General features: G+C 47.0%; 1 protein-coding gene and 1 long non-coding RNA gene across 5 annotated transcripts in view; one reads left to right on the top strand and one right to left on the bottom strand.

Annotated features, from left to right (window-relative positions):
* The window catches only part of LOC141049375 (uncharacterized), a 261,995-nt gene that overhangs the window by 92,853 nt on the left and 149,133 nt on the right, over window positions 1-20,009 (bottom strand). The gene's annotated exons all lie outside the window — the stretch shown is intronic.
* TTC21B (tetratricopeptide repeat domain 21B) overlaps window positions 1-20,009 on the top strand; it is a 136,259-nt gene that overhangs the window by 47,197 nt on the left and 69,053 nt on the right. For all 4 annotated transcript variants that reach the window (XM_073545775.1, XM_073545774.1, XM_073545772.1 and 1 more), the window contains exon 9: window positions 17,217-17,409. In XM_073545775.1, coding sequence (XP_073401876.1) covers window positions 17,217-17,409 — 193 coding nt within the window. The remainder of the gene's footprint in view (window positions 1-17,216; window positions 17,410-20,009) is intronic.

Genomic DNA, 20,009 nt, shown 5'->3' with positions numbered 1-20,009 from the left:
CGCCTCAGGTAGGGTCTGTACCATGGCAATCTGCACAGTATCCAGGGACCCCAGCCAGCTGCGGGCTCCTGTCGGGGCCGGGGGGAGTGCGGGCAGGCATAGCACATACAGACACAGTACTCCCTGCGCCTCTGTCTCTGCCGCAGCATCAGTTCTATAGCGCCTCAGGGGGACCCGTCACAGGGCCCCGCTTCCCATTGTGGCCCCACCGCTAGCCTGCTTTTCAATCCGGGGGGTCCGGTTAAAATCCGACCCCCTCCCGGACTACCGTGCCGACCTGGAGCCCTTTCTCGGCATCGGTGTCTAATTTAGGCCGCGACTTCGGCCTAGCTGAGGTCGCCGCCTCCTCTCCGCCCCCCGGATGACAAATATGACACTCCACAGTGTCATAGAAGGGGCGGATCGAGGCAGAAAGGGCGCGTTTTTACACATCTCTGCGCGCTCTTTCTCAGCTCTCCGCCCCCTTCTCCCTCCTCATCCTCTCGGCGGCCATTTCTGATGCAGGCATCAGCAGCACCACGCCAGCCAGTCTCCGGGGGGGGCACAGGACTGTGGATCTTCGGCGCTGGACCTAGGGGCACACTGGTGGGGTAAGATCACAGCTCGGGTTTTTGTGCTCAGCTGTGAATCTGGATTCTCTGTAAAGCTCTCCTATAGGTTCCCCTCCATATCCACCCCGTAGGGCTCTCTGATAGCCAGCCCTTCCGCACTCTGAGCACTATGCCAGGCTCAAGGTACAAGAGAACCAGGCAGGACTGCTTTTATGCATTCTGCACAGCCTGCAAAACCACTCTCCCCAGTGGCAGCACGTACCCCCACTGTCGGGACTGTATCCAGAATATTGGGTCAGAACCCCAAGAGGCTCCTACCAATGCTTCAGCGGCTGCTACCACGCCGGAATAGGCTACCCAGATGTCGCAGTCTGACACAGTCCATAGATAACCTAACCTCCACATTACTCCAGGCTCTGCAGGGTCATGTCTCGGCTATGAGCGTTACCCAGCGAAGGGACAGCTCCACTCAGGGACAGGCCGTTTCTGGCTCTCCCAGACGTAAGCGGACCCACACGTCGCGTTCCTCTGCGTCATCCCATAGCACATGGTCATCCCCCCTCCAGGGAGAGACACCGTAGTTCCAGGTCGCCTAGACCGTCCCCTACCAGAGACAGACAACGCAGATCTCCGCAGCGACCCTCGACTACAGAAGACCTCTGCCCCAGCTCACCCACCAGGGAACACCTGAGCGATACGCAGGATTCGGAAGGCATCTGTGACTCCGACTCAGACAACGAGACGGAGAGGTCTCTGGTCCCTTGTCCCCCTAGCAATACAATGCTAGTTGAGGACATAATCTCTTCCATCCATTGGGTGCTGGACATTTCCGATCCAACCCCGGAAGCCCCAGAACACAAGATTTGCTTTGAAGGTGTTCTGAAACCACCTAAGGTTTTCTCTAACCACCCGTAATTTCAGACGATCCTTACTAAGCAGTTTTCGCAGCCTGAGAAGAAATTCACCAATCGCAAATATTTGGAGGCTAGGTACCCCTTCCCACAAAAGGACACCAAGCAGTGGACAGATCCACCCGAAGTGAACCCCCCCAGTCTCTAGACTAGTAGCACAGACCCTCCTCTCACTGCCAGATAGCTCAACCCTCAGGGACGCAGCAGACCGGCAGGTAGAACGCATGGCTCCTTCAGTTTTCGAAGCGGCAGGGGCCTCCCTGGCCCCTGCGTTCGCTTCAGTTTGGGTGGCCAAGGCCTTTCTGGCTTGGGCCAAAGCATTGCAAGATGGCCTCCAAGCTTCAAATCCTGAGCTGTCGGACCAAGCGGTTCAAATAACAGTAGTAGCAGATTACATGCTTCATGCAGCCCTTGACTCCGCAAGAGGTGTAGCGGGGATAGCAGCAAACGCCATCACAATTCGGCGTATCCTCTGGCTGCGGTAATGGAAAGCGGATGCGGCCTCAAAGAAGTCCCTCACGCATCTCCCGTACCTCAGTGGACAGCTTTTCGGTGAAAAGTTGGACACAATGATATCCAACGCCACTGGGGGTAAGAGTACCTCTCTCCCTCAACTAAAACCTAAACGCACGTTTAAACGGCGTAACCAAACACGATTCCGATCCTTTCGGAATTCTTCGGGCTGGTCCGTCTCGTGCCCAGCACAAAATTGTAACCGCTCTCCACGCAGGGACAACCCACGGGCGGCGCAGAGGCCGGACAGGACCTGGCAGTCGAAAGCAGGCCAGGCGAAACCCAAGGGAGGAAAACCTCAGAATTTCGCCTCATCATGACTCACGAACTCCGGAAGACACCCCACCAGTAGGCGGACGACTTCTACTCTTTCAGCAAGTCTGGCTGCCTATTACAGAAGACAGGTGGGTCAGGGAAATAGTGTCTTCCGGATACTTCCAGTCCACTGAACCGGTTCTTCCTCTCTGTTCCACCAAAACCACCAGACAAGGCTCGTGCCTTCCACCAAGCGGTCTCTCTCCTTCAAGCAGGAGTCGTAGTACCGGTTACCGCGACCGAATGCTTCAAGGGTTCTACTCCAATCTATTCGTAGTCCCCAAGAAAGGAGGCAGCGTCCGGCCCATACTAGACCTAAAGCAACTCAGCAAATATGTACGGGTCCGTCATTTTCGCATGGAGTCCCTTCGGTCCATCATTGCGTCCATGGAGCAGGGAGAATATCTCGCCTCCATAGACATACAAGACGCATACCTGCATATACCAATTGCTCCCGCCCATCAAAGATTTCTCAGGTTCGCGATCAACCAGGACCACTACCAGTTCGTGGCTGTCCCGTTCGGACTCGCCACGGCTCCCAGAACGTTTACCAAGATCATGGCAGCCACCATGGACGTTCTACACTCCAGAGGCTTTGTAGTCGTTCCATACCTGGACGACTTTCTCATCAAGGCTTCCACCTTCAAGGACTGCGAGGTCAGCGTCTCAATCACAATTGACACTTTGAGTCACTTGGGCTGGTTAGTCAACTTACAAAAGTCATCGACTACCCCGAGTCAGTCCCTGACCTTCCTGGGGATGCTATTCGACACCTCCAGGGGACTGGTGCTCCTTCCCAGGGACAAGTCACTGGCTCTCCGTCCGCAATCCTCCCCGATCTCTCCGGTTTCCCATGAGAGTCCTCGGCAGGATGGCAGCAGCAATGGAGGCGGTACCATTTGCCCAGTTTCACCTCAGGCCTCTTCAACTAGCCATCCTCAAGTCTTGGGACAGGAATCCCTTCTCCCTCGACAGGGAGTTCCGGCTGACATCGTCAACCAGGAGGTCCCTACACTGGTGGCTCAAGCCAACTTCGCTTGCAAGGGGAAAATCCTTTCTCTCAGGTCAATGGAATGTCCTGACCACCGATGCAAGCCTGACAGGTTGGGGTGCGGTGCACCTACATCACAGGGCACAAGGCAAGTGGTTACCAGTGGAAGCGACCTTGCCCATCAATATCCTGGAAATTTGGGTCATCTTCCTGGCACTGAGAGCCTTTCATCACTTGCTGGCAGCCTCTCATATCAGGATACAGTCGGACAATGCCACGGCGGTGGCATATGTGAATCACCAAGGCGGGACCCGCAGTACCCAGGCGATGAGAGAAGTGGCACATATCCTCCACTGGGCGGAAGACACGAGGTCGGTACTCTCTGCGTTCCACATTCTGGGTGTGGACAACTGGGAAGCCGACTTCCTCAGCAGACAAGGAATGGACTCGGGGGAGTGGTCTCTCCATCCCGAAATTTTTCACCAGATCTGCCATCGCTGGGGGACCACGGACGTGGACCTAATGGCATCCCATCTTAATGCCAAGGTCTCCAATTTCATGGCCAGGACACGCGACCCGCGGTCGCTTGGAGCGGATGCCCTGGTTCAGGACTGGACCCAGTTCCAGCTTCTGTACATTTTTCCACCCCTCCCCCTGATCTCCAGAGTCGTGAGGAAGATCAAATAAGAGGGAGTTCCAACCATCCTGATCGCGCCCGACTGGCCCAGACGTACATGGTACGCTGACATCGTACAACTTACAGCAGACGCCCCCTGGCGTCTCCCCGACCATCACGACCTTCTGTCACAAGGTCCGTTCTACCATCAGAACTCAGGGGCTCTCAATTTGACGGCGTGGCCCTTGAAACCTGGGTTCTAACCCAGGCAGGGCTCTCACCGGATGTCATTACGACCATAATCAGGGCAAGGAAGCCAGCCTCCGCCAAGATTTATTACCGTACCTGGAGAGCTTTCTATACCTGGTGCGAATCTCGCGGACAGGTCCCACTCCCTTATTCCCTCCCGAAGGTACTCGGTTTTCTTCAATCGGGCCTGGACGCCAGGCTATCCCTGGGCTCGCTTAAGAGCCAGGTGTCAGCGCTTTCAGTGCTTTTCCAAAGGCGTATTGCTAACAAGCCGCAAGTAAGGACCTTTCTCCAGGGAGATTCCCGGTTAGTTCCCCCCTACAGATGTCCACTGGAAACATGGGACCTCAACCTGGTCCTGACAGCATTGCAAGCACCACCTTTCGAACCCCTTAAGGAAGTCCCACTCCGCATTCTGTCACAGAAGGTGTTTTTTCTGGTGGCAATCCCCTCGCTACGCAGGGTGTCTGAATTGTCAGCACTCTCCTGCAGACGGCCTTTCCTAGCTTTTCACCAGGACAAGGTGGTTCTCCGTACAGTACCATCCTTCCTTCCGAAGGTTGTGTCCAACTTCCACCTCAATGAGGAAATTTCACTGCCATCCCTTTGCCCGGTTCCGGTTCATAGAGTGGAGAAGGCTCTGCATACGCTTGACCTCGTCAGGGCATTGCGTATATACGTGTCTAGGACTGCACCCTTCCGGAAGTCTGATTCCCTTTTCCTTCTTCCGGAAGGCGTTCGCAAGGGTCTGCCGGCTTCCAAAGCTACCCTTGCCAGGTGGATCAAGTCCACCATACTAGAGGATTACCGACTTAACAATTCTCCTCTTCCGGCCGGTATCACTGCACACTCTACGCGGGCAGTAGGGGCCTCCTGGGCCATTCAGCACCAGGCTTCGGCACAACAAGTGTGTAAGGCGGCACCTTGGACTAGCCTACACACGTTTACGAAACACTACAGTGTTCATACCCAGTCCTCAGCGGATGCGAGCCTGGGTAGACGGGTTCTGCAGGCGACAGTGCCCCAAGTTTAGGGACCTGCTAGCACAATATTCGTCCATTGCTTCCCACCCAGGGACTGCTTTGAGACGTCCCATGGTTCTGTGTCCCCCAATGAGGCGACAGAGTAAAGGAGATTTGTGTCCTCACCGTAAAATCTCTTTCTCTTAGCCTCTAATTGGGGGGACACAGCTCCCACCCTGTTGCCCTTACGGGCCGTTGTTTATGGTTGAGTTCTCATATTGTTCTTTGAGCTCGTACATAGTAGCCTTCTTACAGTCATGGTTATGTTGTTTCTGTTACGTTCCTCCTAATGCTTTTGCACAAAACTGGAGAAGGCTGACGCCGTCCAGGGGTGTATACTGCAGAGGAGGAGCCATAGTTAATCTTTTTCAGATTATGCATAGTGTCGCCTCCTAGTGGACAGCAGCATAACACCCATGGTTCTGTGTCCCCCAATTAGAGGCTAAGAGAAAGAGATTTTACAGTGAGTACACAAAAATCTCCTTTTTTTCTCTCTACAGGGTTAATCTCTTATTTTACTATCTGTGTTTTTAAGGGGTAACTATATTGCATTTAAATTTTGAGGTGTAATCATATTCACAAGGGGTTAATTAAGGGTGGGAGTTCATAATTAAGGGTTTATAAGGGGCAGCTGGTTGGGGCTCAACTCCTTTTGGAAGTGCATTGAGCAGCAGGGTGGTGTGGTGGTAAAAGGGAAAAAAAATCTCTTTTAAATCTTCTGCCTGAGTGAGCTGAGTGTGACCTGAGTGTAAGTGCGAACTGTGGTAAGTGTGTGACTTGGGATTCAGAGAGTTTCCAAGGGAGGTATTACTGAATTGCTGTTATATTTTATTAATACTTTTTATTTATTTTTGCTTATCTTTTCTGTCTGGTGCAATCCCCATTAGGATGTGCTCCACTATTGCCAATGCCATCCAGTGCACGTCTTGCCGCATGTATGAAATTCTTGAACAGCCGGTCGAGGGTGCATACTGTTGTGCGAGATGTGAGCATGTTGTGCATTTGGAAGCCCAGATACTGGATCAAAATGTGCAGTTGGCAACACAGATCCATAGACAATATGGAAAGCAGTCTTCTGCTCACTGAGCAGACGCTCACTGGGATAGATGAGGGGGGGATGCTAGGTTGGAGCTGCATGACAATGAAGCAGCTAGCTGGGTGACAGTTAGAAGGTGGGGTAGAGGGAAGAGCACCAGGGAGGCTAGTCCTGATCTGACACACCCCAATAAGTTTGCTAAGTTGGCAGATGAGGGGAGTGTTAAGTGCCTGTCACACTAAGCGATATCGCTAGCAATATCGCTATAACGTCACTGGTTTTTGTGACGTTATAGCGATATCGCTAGCGATATCGCTATGTCTGATACTTACCTCCGACCGCTCCCCCGCTGATTATCGCTGATCGTGCGAGAACGTCCTGGACCGTTTCTCGTCGTCAGCTTCCTGCTGTGGTGACGAGCGACGCGTGGATGCGGGCGGGAGGACGTCAGGATCGCCTCGTCTGACAGGTGAGTAACGACCCCCGACCCCTGCGATGTCGCTGGTGAGATCTGCCTGTGTGGCAGCTCACTAGTGACCACTTAGCGATGTACCAGCGATCCTGACTGTGTCATATCGCTTGTCGGGATCGCTGGTACATCGCTAAGTGTGACAGTACCTTAAGTGCAGGAGTAGCACTGCTGCAGCAAGGCATGTCCTCTGAAAGCCGGAGGAGTGCCTGCTCCAGTAAGGGGGAAATAGGAGAGCAGGGCAGGCCAGACAGGTTCTAGTAGTGGGAGACTCAATTATTAGGGGAACAGATAGGACAATCTGTCACAAAGACAGGGATCGTCGAAAGGTGTGTTGCCTACCTGGCGCTCGAGTCCGACACATCGCTGATCGGGTTGACAGATTACTGGGAGGGGCTGGTGAGGATCCAGCGGTCATGGTGCACATTGGCACAAATGACAAAGTTAGAGGTAGGTGGAAGGTCCTTAACCCCTTCCTGACATGAGACGTACTATCCCGTCCACGGTACCCGGGCCCGTATGACCGGGGACGGGATAGTACGTCTACCGCGATCAGCGGCGCCCACGTGGTGAGCGCCGCTGATCGCGGCCGGGTGTCAGCTGATTATCACAGCTGACACCCGGCACAATGTGTCAGGGGCGGTCACGGACCGCCCCCGACACATTAACCCCTTGCACACCGCGATCAAACGCGATCGCGGTGTACCGGGAGTTAAAGGGAAGCATCGGCAGGGAGGGGGCTCCCTCCGTGCTTCCCTGAGCCCCCCACGGCAGCGCAATGTGCAGCGCTGCTGCGGGGGACTCCTATCCCCCAGGCCCCCGAATCCAAGATGGCGACGGGGGCCTTCGGGGGCCTGGGGAAGCTGGCTTCCTCAGTGCCTGCAAAGCGCAGGCATGAGGAAGCCTTGTGCACTGCCTGTGACAGATTGCTGATCTGTCACAGTGATCTGTGATGTGACAGATCAGCGATCTGTCACAGGACAGTGATGTCCCACCTGGGACTATGTAATAAAGTAAAAAAAAATTAAAAAAAAAGTGTAAAAATAAATTAAAAAAAATCGCCAAATAAATTAGTAAAAAAAAAAAAAAATATTCCCCAATAAATTCATTTTTTTAAAATAATAAAAAAAAAAAACAATAAATGTACACATATTAGGTATCGCCGCGTCCGTAACGACCTGCCCTATAAAACTGTCCCATTAGTTAACCCCTTTAGCGAACCCCTTAAAAAATAAAAATAAAAAACGAAGCAAAAAATAATGATTTATTATCATACCGCCAAACAAAAAGTGCAATAACGCGAGATCAAAAAGACGCATATAAATATCCATGGTACCGCTGAAAACGTCATCTTGTCCCGCAAAAAACAAGCCGCCACACAGCATCATCAGCAAAAAAATAAAAAAGTTATAACTCGCAGAATAAAGCGATGCAAAAATAATTATTTTTTATATAAAATAGTTTTCATTGCATAAAACCGACAAAAACATAAAAAAAGACCTAAATGAGGTATCGCTGTAACCGTACTGACCCGAAGAATAAAAGCGCTTTATCAATTTTACCGCACGCGGAACGGTGTAAACGCACCCCCCCCAAAAGAAATTCATGAAACGCTGGTTTTTGTTCATTCTGCGTCCCAAAAATCGGAATAAAAAGCGATCAAAAAATTTCACGTGCCCGAAAATGGTACCAATAAAAACGTCAACTCGTCCCGCAAAAAATAAGACCTCACATGACTCGGTGGGTCAAAATACGGAAAAATTATAGCTCTCAATATGTGGTGATGCAAAAACTATTTTTACAATAAAAAGCGTCTTTTAGCGTGCGACAGCCGCCAAACATAAAAACCGCCATAAATAGTAAATCAAACCCCCCGTTATCACCCCTTTAGTTAGGGAAAAATAATAAAATAAAAAAAATGTATTTATTTCCATTTTTCCATTAGGGTTAGGGCTAGGGTTAGGGCTAGGGGTGTGTTGGGGTAGGGTTAGGGTTAGGGCTAGGGTTAGGGTTAGGGCTAGGGCTAGGGCTAGGGTTAGGGCTAGGGTTAGGGCTAGGGTTAGGGCTAGGGTTAGGGGCGTGTTGGGGTTCGGGTTGGAGTTAGAATTGGGGGTTTCCACTGTTTGGGCACATCAGGGGCTCTCCAAATGCAACATGGCGTCTGATCTCAATTCCAGCCAATTCTGAGTTGAAAAAGTCAAATGGTGCTCCTTCCCTTCCAAGCTCTGCTATGCGCCCAAACAGTGTTTTACCCCCTCATGTAGGGTATCAGCCTACTCAGGACAAATTGCAAAACAATTTTTGGGGTCCAATTTCTCCTGTTACCCTTAGGAAAATAAAAAATTGGGGGCAAAAATATCATTTTTGTGGAAAAAAAATGATTTTTTTATTTTCACGTCCGAGTGTTATAAACTTCTGTGAAGCACTTGGGGGTTCAAAGTGCTCACCACACATCTAGATAAGTTCCGTGGGGGGTCTACTGTCCAAAATGGGGTCACTTGTGGGGAGTTTCAATAGTTTAGGTACATCAGGGGCTCTCCAAACGCACATGACAACCGCAGACCATTCCATCAAAGTCTGCGTTCCAAAACGTCACTGCTTCCCTTCCGAGCCCCGACGTGTGTCCATACAGTAGTTTTCTCCCACATATGGGGTGTCAGCGTACTCAGGACAAATTGGACAACAACTTTTGGGGTCCAATTTCTCCTGGTACCCTTGGGAAAATAAAAAAAATGGTGACTAAAAGATCATGTTTGTGGAAAAAATACGAATTTTTTATTTTCACGCCCGGGCGTTGTAAACTTCTGTGAAGCACTGGGGGGGTCAAAGTGCTCACCACACATCTAGATAAGTTCCTTGGGGGGTCTAGTTTACAAAATGGTGTCATTTGTGGGGGGTTTCCACTGTTTAGGTACATTAGGGGCTCTCCAAAGGCAACATGACACCCGCAGACCATTCCATCAAAGTCTGCATTCCAAAACGTCACTACTTCCCTTCCGAGCCCTGACGTGTGCCCATACAGTAGTTTTCTCCCACATATGGGGTAGCAGCGTACTCAGGACAAATTGGAAAACAACTTTTGGGGTCCAATTTCTCCTGGTACCCTTGGGAAAATAAAAAAAATGGTGACTAAAAGATCATGTTTGTGGAAAAAATACGAATTTTTTATTTTCACGCCCGGGCGTTGTAAACTTCTGTGAAGCACTGGGGGGGTCAAAGTGCTCACCACACATCTAGATAAGTTCCTTGGGGGGTCTAGTTTACAAAATGGTGTCATTTGTGGGGGGTTTCCACTGTTTAGGTACATTAGGGGCTCTCCAAAGGCAATATCACACCCGCAGACCATTCCATCAAAGTCTGCATTCCAAAACGTCACTACTTCCCTTCCGAGCCCCGACGTGTGCCCATACAGTAGTTTTCTCCCACATATGGGGTATCAGCATACTCAGGACAAATTGGACAACAACTTTTGGGGTCCAATTTCTCCTGGTACCCTTGGGAAAATAAAAAAATGGTGACTAAAAGATCATGTTTGTGGAAAAAATACGAATTTTTTATTTTCACGCCCGGGCGTTGTAAACTTCTGTGAAGCACTGGGGGGGTCAAAGTGCTCACCACACATCTAGATAAGTTCCTTAGGGGGTCTAGTTTCCAAAATGGTGTCATTTGTGGGGGGTTCCACTGTTTTGGTACATCAGGAGTTTTCCAAACGCGACATGGTGTCCGATCTCAATTCCAGCCAAAAACGTCAAATGGCGCTGCTTCCCTTCCGAGCTCTGCCATGCCCCCAAATAGTGGTTTACCCCCACATGTGGGGTATCAGCGTACTCAGGACAAATTGCACAATAACTTTTAGGGTCCTGTTACCCTTGGAAAAATAAGAATTGAGGGTGAAAAGATCATTTTTGTGGAAAAAATATTATTTTTTAATTGTATGGCTTTATGTTATAAACTTCTGTGAAGCCCATGGGGGTTCAAAGTTCTCACCACACATCTAGATAAGTTCCTTAGGGTGTCTAGTTTCCAAAATGGTGTCATTTGTGGGGGGTTTCCACTGTTTTGGTACATCAGGGGTTTTCCAAACGAGACATGGTGTCCGATCTCAATTCCAGCCAAAAACGTCAAATGGCGCTGCTTCCCTTCCGAGCTCTGCCATGCGCCCAAATAGTGGTTTACCCCCACATGTGGGGTATCAGCGTACTCAGGACAAATTGCACAATAACTTTTAGGGTCCTGTTACCCTTGGAAAAATAAGAATTGAGGGTGAAAAGATCATTTTTGTTTAAAAAATATGATTTTTTAATAGTATGGCTTTATGTTATAAACTTCTGTGAAGCCCATGGGGGTTCAAAGTTCTCACCACACATCTAGATAAGTTCCTTAGGGGGTCTAGTTTCCAAAATGGTGTCATTTGTGGGGGGTTTCCACTGTTTTGGTACATCAGGGGTTTTCCAAACGCGACATGGTGTCCGATCTCAATTCCAGCCAAAAACGTCAAATGGCGCTGCTTCCCTTCCGAGCTCTGCCATGCGCCCAAATAGTGGTTTACCCCCACATGTGGGGTATCAGCGTACTCAGGACAAATTGCACAATAACTTTTAGGGTCCTGTTACCCTTGGGAAAATAAAAATTGGGGTGAAAAGATCATTTTTGTGGAAAAAATATGATTTTTTAATTGTACCGCTGTACGTTATAAACTTCTGTAAAGCCCTTGTGGGTTCAAAGTTCTCACCACATATCTAGATAAGTTCCTTGGGGGGTCTAGTTTCCAAAATGGGGTCACTTGTAGGGGGTTTCCACTGTTTAGGTACATCAGGGACTCTCCAAACGTGACATGGCGTCCAATCTGAATTCCAGCCAATTTTGCATTGAAAAAGTCAAACGGCGCTCCTTCCATTCTGAGCTCTGCCATGCGCCGAAACAGTCGTTCCCCCCCACATATCAGGTATCTGCGTACTCAGGACAAATTGCACAATAACTTTTGCAGTTCAATTTCTCCTGTTACCCTTGGTAAAATAAAAAAAATTGAACATGAAGTATTTTTTTTATGAAAAAAAGTTAGATGTTCATTTTTTTTTAAATATTCAAAAAAATTCCTGTGACGCACCTAAAGGGTTAATAAACTTCTTGAATGTGGTTTTGAGCACCTTAAGGGGTGCAGTTTTTAGAATGGTGTCACTTTTGTGTATTTTCTATCATATAGACCCCTCAAAGTGGCTTCAAATGTGATGTGGTCCTAAAAATAAAATGGTGTTGTAAAAATGAGAAATCGCTGGTCAACTTTTAACCCTTATAACTTCCTAACAAAAAAAAATTTTGGTTCCAAAATTGTGCTGATGTAAAGTAAACAGGTGGGAAATGTTAGTTATCAAGTTTTTTGTGTGCCTTATCTCTGTGATTTAAGGGCATAAAAATTCAAAGTTGGAAAATTGCGAAATTTTCAAAATTTTTGCCAAATTTCCGTTTTTCTCACAAATAAACGCAAGTTATTTGAATGAAATTTTACCACTAACATGAAGTACAATATGTCACGAGAAAACAATGTCAGAATCACCGGGATCCATGGAAGCGTTCGAGAGTTATGACCTCATAAAGGTACAGTGGTCAGAATTGTAAAAATTGGCCCGGTCATGAACGTGCAAACCACCCTTGGGGGTGAAGGGGTTAAAGATGATTTCAGGGAATTAGGCTGTAAGCTTAAAGCAAGGACCTCCAAGGTGGTATTTTCGGAAATACTTCCTGTGCCACACCAGAGAGGCAACGGGAGATTAGGGAGGTTAATAAGTGGCTCAGGAATTGGTGTAGGAAGGAGGAGTTTGGGTTCCTGCAGAACTGGGCCGACTTCTCAGTTGGCTACAGGTTCTACGCTAGGGACGGACTGCACCTCAATGGGGAGGGTGCAGCTGTGCTGGGGGAGAAAATGGCTAGAAGGCTGGAGGAGTGTTTAAACTAGGTACGGGGGGAGGGTATTCCTTTTATCGGAGGGGAAGACAGTGCAGATAGAGACCTGAGCACAAATAATGAAATTGAGGGTGGCATGGGGGGTGGGGTTAGAACAGTTAATAATTTAAGAAAGAATCTCTACAGAGATACATAAAGTGCATGTATACTAATGCCAGAAGTCTCGCCAACAAAATGGAGGAATTGGAGTTAATGTTGTTGGAACATAATTATGACATGATGGGGATATCTGAGACATGGCTGGACAAGAGCCATGACTGGGCTGTTAATTTACACGGCTATAGTCTGTTAAGAAATGACCGAACAAATAAGCGAGGGGGAGGCGTGTGTCTATATGTAAAATCATCCTTAAAACCCATCCTGCACGATAATATATATGAATCTAATGACAATGTAGAGTCCCTGTGGGTGGAGATAAGGGGAGGGGAGAAAAATAATAAATTACTGATAGGGGTTTGTTATAAGTCTCCAAAAATAATGGAAGCAACAGAGAATATCCTCATAAAGCAAATAGATGAAGCAGCGACTCAAGGAGAAGTCATTATTATGGGGGACTTCAACTACCCTGAAATATATTGGGGAACCGAAACCTGCAGTTCCAGCAAAGGTAATGGGTGTCTGACAACTATGAGAGACAATTACCTTTCACAACTGGTTCAGGACCCAACAAGAGGGGGGGCACTGCTAGACCTAATATTAACCAACAGGCCAGACCGCATATCAAATGTAAGGGTTGAGGGTCACTTGGGTAATAGTGATCACAAATTAATAAGTTTTCATGCATCCTTTAATAAGATGTGTAGTAGAGGGGTTACAAGGACACTAAACTTCAGGAAAGCAAATTTCCAACGGATGAGAGATGATCTTGGAGCAATTAACTGGGACGATATCCTGAGACATAAAAATACACAAAGAAAATGGGAGACGTTTATTAGCATCCTGAATAGGACCTGTGCACAATATATACCGTATGGGAATAAACATGCTAGAAATAGGAGGAGACCACTATGGCTAAATAGAGCTGTAAGGGGCGCAATAAGAGATAAAAATAAAGCATTTAGAGAATTAAAGGAAGTAGGTAGTGATGAGGCATTAACTAAATACAGAAGATTAAATAAATTCTGTAAAAAGCAAATCAAGACAGCAAAGATTGAGACAGAGAGACTCATTGCCAGAGAAAGTAAAAATAATCCCAAAATATTCTTCAGCTACATAAATAGTAAGAAGCTAAAAATGATAGTGTTGGCCCCCTTAAAAATAGTCTGGGTGAAATGGTGGATGAGGAAAAAGCCAATATGCTAAATGGCTTTTTTTTCAACAGTATTTACACAAGAAAATCCCATCACAGATAACATGATCAGGGATAAAAAATTCTCCATTAAATGTCACCTGCTTAACCCAGCAGGAAGTACGGCGGCATCTAAAAATCACTAAAATTGACAAATCCCCGGGCCCGGATGGGATACACCCCCGAGTACTGCAGGAATTAAGCACAGTCATAGATAGACCATTATTTTTAATCTTTAAAGATTCCATAATAACAGGGTCTGTACCACAAGACTGGCGAATAGCAAATGTGGTGCCAATATTAAAAAAGGGGACAAAAACTGAACTTGGAAATTATAGGCCAGTAAGTTTAACCTCAACTGTGGGTAAAATCCTGGAAGGTTTTCTAAGAGATACTATACTGGAGTATCTGGAGAAGAATAACCTCATGACCCAATATCAACATGGGTTTACGAGGGACCGTTCCTGTCAGACTAATCTGATAAGCTTTTATGAAGAGGTAAGTTCAGGACTGGACCAAGGGAATTCAGTGGACTTGGTGTACATGGACTTTTCAAAAGCTTTTGATATGGTGCCACACAAAAGGTTGATACATAAAATGAGAACAATGGGGATAGGGGAACATATGTGTAGGTGGGTTAAGAGTTGGCTCAGGGATAGGAAACAAAGGGTGGTTATTAATGGAGCACACTCGGACTGGGTCACAGTTAGCAGTGGGGTACCACAGGGGTCAGTTTTGGGCCTGCTTCTTTTTAACATATTTATTAATGACCTTGTAGGGGGCATAGAGAGTAGAATTTCAATATTTGCAGATGACCCTAAACTCTGCAGGTTAATCAATACAGAGGAGGGCAATTTTATATTACAGGAGGATTTATGTAAACTAGAAGCTTGGGCTGATAAATGGCAAATGCGCTTTAATGGGGATAAATGTAAGGTCATGCACTTGGGTAGAACGAATAAGATGTATAATTATGTGCTTAATTGTAAAACACTGGGCAAAACTGTCACTGAAAAAGACCTGGGTGTATGGGTGGACGACAAACTCACATTTAGTGGCCAGTGTCAGGCAGCTGCTGCAAAGGCAAATAAAATAATGGGATGCTTTAAAAGAGGCATAGATGCTCATAATTTTGCCTCTATATAAGTCACTAGCGCGACCACACTTAAAATACTGTGTACAATTCTGGTCTCCGGTGTATAAGAAAGACATAACTGAACTGGAGCGGGTGCAGATAAGAGCGACCAAGGTTTTTAGGGAACTAGGGGGTCTGCAATACCAAGACAGGTTATTACACTTGGGGTTATTTAGTTTGGAAAATCGAAGACTTAGGGGTGATCTTATTACAATGTATAAATATATGCGGGGACAGTACAAAGACCTTTCTAATGATCTTTTTACTCTTAGACCTGTGACGGGGACAAGGGGACATCCTCTACGTCTGGAGGAAAGAAGGTTTAAGCATACTCACAGACGCGGATTCTTTACTGTAAGAGCAGTGAGACTATGGAACTCTCTGCCATATGATGTTGTAATGACTATTCCCTAATAAAATTTAAGAAGGGACTGGATGCCTTTCTTGAAAAGTATAATATTACAGGGTATATACACTAGTCTCCTTAATATTGCGTTGATCCAGGGAGCTAGTCTGATTGCCGTATATGGAGCCGGGAAGGAATTTTTTTCCCCAATGTGAAGCTTACTGTTTGCCACATGGGGTTTTTTTTTGCCTTCCTCTGGATCAACATGTTAGGGCAGGTTAGGATAGGATATGGGTTGACTTAAAGTCTTCCTTCAACCTTAATAACTATGTAAAACGAGGTGACAGGTTCCCTTTAAGGACAGCTCAGCCCTGTTTGCTTCAGTAGTCACGATGCACGGGAAAGGTCTTTATTGTGTCTGGTTGTACAACTAGGAATCACGTGTGCCAATGCAACTAGGAGGGACGTGTGCTCCTTCACCGTCAGTTTCAGATTGATGGCATTACATATTGATGTCATGTGTCATTATTTTTGAAAGAACAGAATATTTTAAAGCTGGTGTCCACCATTGAACACTTTATTTTTTTTTAACACATTTATTTCAGGATAAAAATATTTTTTTCAATTTTGGTTTCATTAAAAAATGCTGTATAATTTGTCTTTCACAGACTCTTTGTTTCTCTGTACATTTTACTTTGCTGTGGTCTGTTGTCATAAATTACTGGAGAAGGGGTCAGAATAAGGCCATGTTCACACGCTCAGTATTTGGTCAGTATTTTACATCAGTATTTGTAAACCAAAATCACGAGTGTAAAGGCCCCGTCACACATAACGACTCACCAGCGATCCCGACAACGATATCAACGTGTCAGGATCGCTGGTGAGTCGCTACGTGATCGCTGGTGAGCTGTCAAACAGGCAGCTTCACCAACGATCAGCACAGCGACGCCCAGCGCGCGGCGTCGCTGTGTTCGTTAGTTACAAGCGCGCTGATGCAGGGAGCTGGTAACTAACGTACACATCGGGTATCCAAGGGGCGTGCGTCCCTTAGATACCCGATGTATACATTAGTTACCAGCTGATCGCTGGTCTCCCGCCTGTCACACGCAGCGATGCGTGCTGGCCAGCGGGAGACCAGCGACCAAAGAAATGTCCAGGGCTTTCCTACAGCGATCAGCGATACCGGCAGGGGGGCCGGTCGCTGATCGCTGTCACACAGCGATCTCGCTGGTGAGATCTCTGTTGTGTCACAAAACTTGTGACTCAGCAGCGATCTCGCTAGCGAGATCGCTATGTGTGACGGGGGCCCTAACAATCGGAGGAGACGTATAATAGAAACACGTCACCACTTCTGTATTTTTCACCCAGTTTTGGCTTACAAAAACTGATGTAAAATACTTAACATGTGAACGTGGCCTTAGACTGATGAACCAAAAAGAGTTACAAACTCCCTGCCAGACTCTCAGAAGGAGCTCACTGACGGATTGTCGGTTAACTCATTCTGCAGCCAGCAATAAACACTGAAACTGTAGAAAACAAATGGTAAAATTTTATTGATGAAACCCAAGTGGAAAAATGATTTTTGAGCCCCAAAAACATGATTTAAGTAAAAAAAGAAAGGAAATTTTCCACATAAAGTGGATATCCCAGTATTAAAATGCTCCAAAAACATCCATTCCTCATCTATATGTCATGCTGGAATTGCGAGCTTTAGTGTTCATTGGATGTGACAGTAAGTTCCGCTCATAATGTCTATTGCAATTAAGTGGAAATCTGAACCCCTCTTCCTTTTTTTAATATAATTCTGCTCTAGTGTGAACGTAACCAACTCATCCTTCAGCAAACCCAAACCTTGGTGGAACGTGCAGTTAATTTGGATCCTCGAGACGCTACAATGGCCACAGAGCTTGGCTACCAACTTGTTATGCAAGGACGGGTTAAAGAAGCTTTAAAGTGGTACAAAGCGGCAATGAGCCTGGATGAGTCGAGCGTCTCCGCGCTAACTGGTGAGAAGGCATATTGTTGGGGTGACCTGGAATAATTATCATCTGCACAGTCATTATTCTATGACCACCTAGTTTTTGGTGTCTTCACAATTTCCCAAAACTGTTAAAGCGATTGAAACCTTGTTCTATATGTATGGACATTTATCAAGTTATTTTTCAAAACTGTTATTAAACCATGCAGAGATAATGTAGCGTCTCGCGCAGACTAAGAACTTAGCTGAAAAGAGTCGGATTCAGGAATATAGAGTGCCCAGGCCAAAAAGCCAAATAGTGCAGTGCTGCAATACAGAGAGTTTATTGTCCTTAGAAAAGATCCATGAAAAGCAGCATATAAGACATCATGTTCAGCCAAACTCGAGTTTCGCCTCTGCGGCTTCTTCTGGGGTGTGGCAAGCTTTGAACACGACATTATATTTATTCTAATTATCTGTGTCCACCCCAAACACATTAGAAAAAGATTTTTCTGTATTTAAATAATTCACTAAATGACATCTATCATTATTCTGTCTGAACACTAACACCTGATGATTGTCATTACTCATCGATATATATTTTTTCCAGCCTTATAAATATGATTATAGCTATGTGAGATTTGGCTGATGTGAAAGCAAATCTCATGGACAAAAAATGGTCAAGTAAAATAAAATTTGCATAATTAAGTCATGAAAATAAGAACAATCTTGACTCATGATATGAGAGAAGAAATGTAAAAAATCCATGCTGAACTGACAAAAGTACAAAATGAATTTTTTTTTTTTTTTTTTTTTAACTGACAGCTGAAAAATGCTGCCCGATCCACAGGTGTATTTGAATCGGAAACATACTTTAAAAGCTGCCGGGATTCAAGCTACATGGGAAACTAGTCAGAGAGACAGGTCCCCGGCAGTTTATTCCCGCACGCTGTCCGTGACGGAGTGGTCTCCCTTTGCTTGCGTGTTTTGGGGGAGACCTGTGAGTCACTGACAGCCGGTGGGGAGAAGCCCCTGGAACCCGCCAGTCTGACTATCCTGTGCGGCCTGATCTCCAGCGACTTTCATGTTATGTATTTCTCTGAAACACTGCAGCGTTTCAGAGTCAGACATATCTGGCTGAAATCATACAGCTGGTTTCTGATACTTGCTACCCATGGGTGGGCAGCACTTTTCAGCTGTCAGGTTCTCTTTAAACAGAAACGTTCTCTTGCTTTAAACTGGAACTTGCTTTCGGAGCAATTACTTTTTTGGAGAAGTTGGATCAGAAAATGTCCCGTTGATAAGTCCATTTTATTGTAATGCAAAACGTTCCGGAAAACAAAATAAAAGAACACTGGAGACGCCTCGTGGGTGGGTAGTCGTAGGACTGCCAACTTCATGTATAGATTATTTTCCAAGAACATTCTAAAAGCCGTGAACCCAACGAAAGCTTTAAATGGATGTGTCCTGGAGATATTTTCCAGTTCCGGAAGCTCTGGGGATCTTAATTGAGCTTAGGAAAGAGGCGATTTAAACAACCACAAAACCTAAACAGCTGCTAATAATAAATTTCATGTACTAATTTATCAGAATATTTAGCTAGTGTCACGCCGCGCTCACCTGGGGGCCGGACCTCGGTCCCGACGTCATCTCTTCCGGAGCTGCGGCCGCTCCGGGGGTCCCGCCGGGTGCACACGCGCACCTCTCGTACGTAGGTTCATGTTTTCTCCATGTTCTGTGTGCACACGCGTGCTCTTCTCAGCTCTGTCTCCAGGTCCGTCCTCTATGGTATTGGAGGACTTGACCCGGAAGCCCTAGTGATCATGTGCTATATCAGGCTACCTCTTTCTATGGGAGGTGCCTGATTATTGTTGTACTTCCTGGCTTGGTCTGCCGTGTCCCTGCCTGGCTGTGCGCTATATTCGGGTCCTCTGTCTTGTACTCTGTTGTGCCTCTTGGCGCACGCTCTGAACCTGCACTCTGTCTTGTACAATGCTGTGCCTCTTGGCACACGCTCTGAACCTGCACTCTGTCTTGCACTCTGCTGTGCCTCTTGGCACACACTCTGACCCTGCACTCTGCCGTTGCTCTTGGCACATGCTCTGAACCTGCACTCTGCCTTATGCTCAGTTGTGCCTCCTTGCACACACTCTGATCCTGTGCTCTGTCTTATACTCAGTTGTGCCTCCTGGCACACGCTCTGATCCTGTGCTCAGTCTTATGCTCAGTTGTGCCTCCTGGCACACGCTCTGATCCTAAACTCTGACTTATGCTCAGTTGTACCTCCTGGCACACACTCTGTTCCTGTACTCTGTTGCACCTCCTGGCACACCTGCTGCCTAACTCAGTACTCTGACGTGCTCCTTTGCACACGTCCTGCTTTGCTCACACCCGGACGTACTAGTCGCTGCACGCCATACGTGCTCTCATGTACCCGTCTTGCACTGTCCTGTATCTAGCGCACTGGCGTGTACACGCCTTGTGTTCCCGAGTACTCTCTGTGCCTTTGTACACTCACCCTGTTCCGTCCTGTACACCACGTGTCCCTGTGTCCACGCTTTACACGTTCCTGCAGACACACTCACTCGTGTCTCCTGTGAGCCGGCCACCTGGTGCCAACAGTCGTGGTACCTTACCCCCTGGGGCTTG

This window comes from Dendrobates tinctorius, unplaced genomic scaffold, assembly GCF_039654945.1.
Source record: "Dendrobates tinctorius isolate UK_male_01 unplaced genomic scaffold, ASM3965494v1 ptg000143l, whole genome shotgun sequence".
Lineage (NCBI taxonomy): Eukaryota > Metazoa > Chordata > Amphibia > Anura > Dendrobatidae > Dendrobates > Dendrobates tinctorius.
This window is presented reverse-complemented; position numbering and strand designations above follow the sequence as displayed.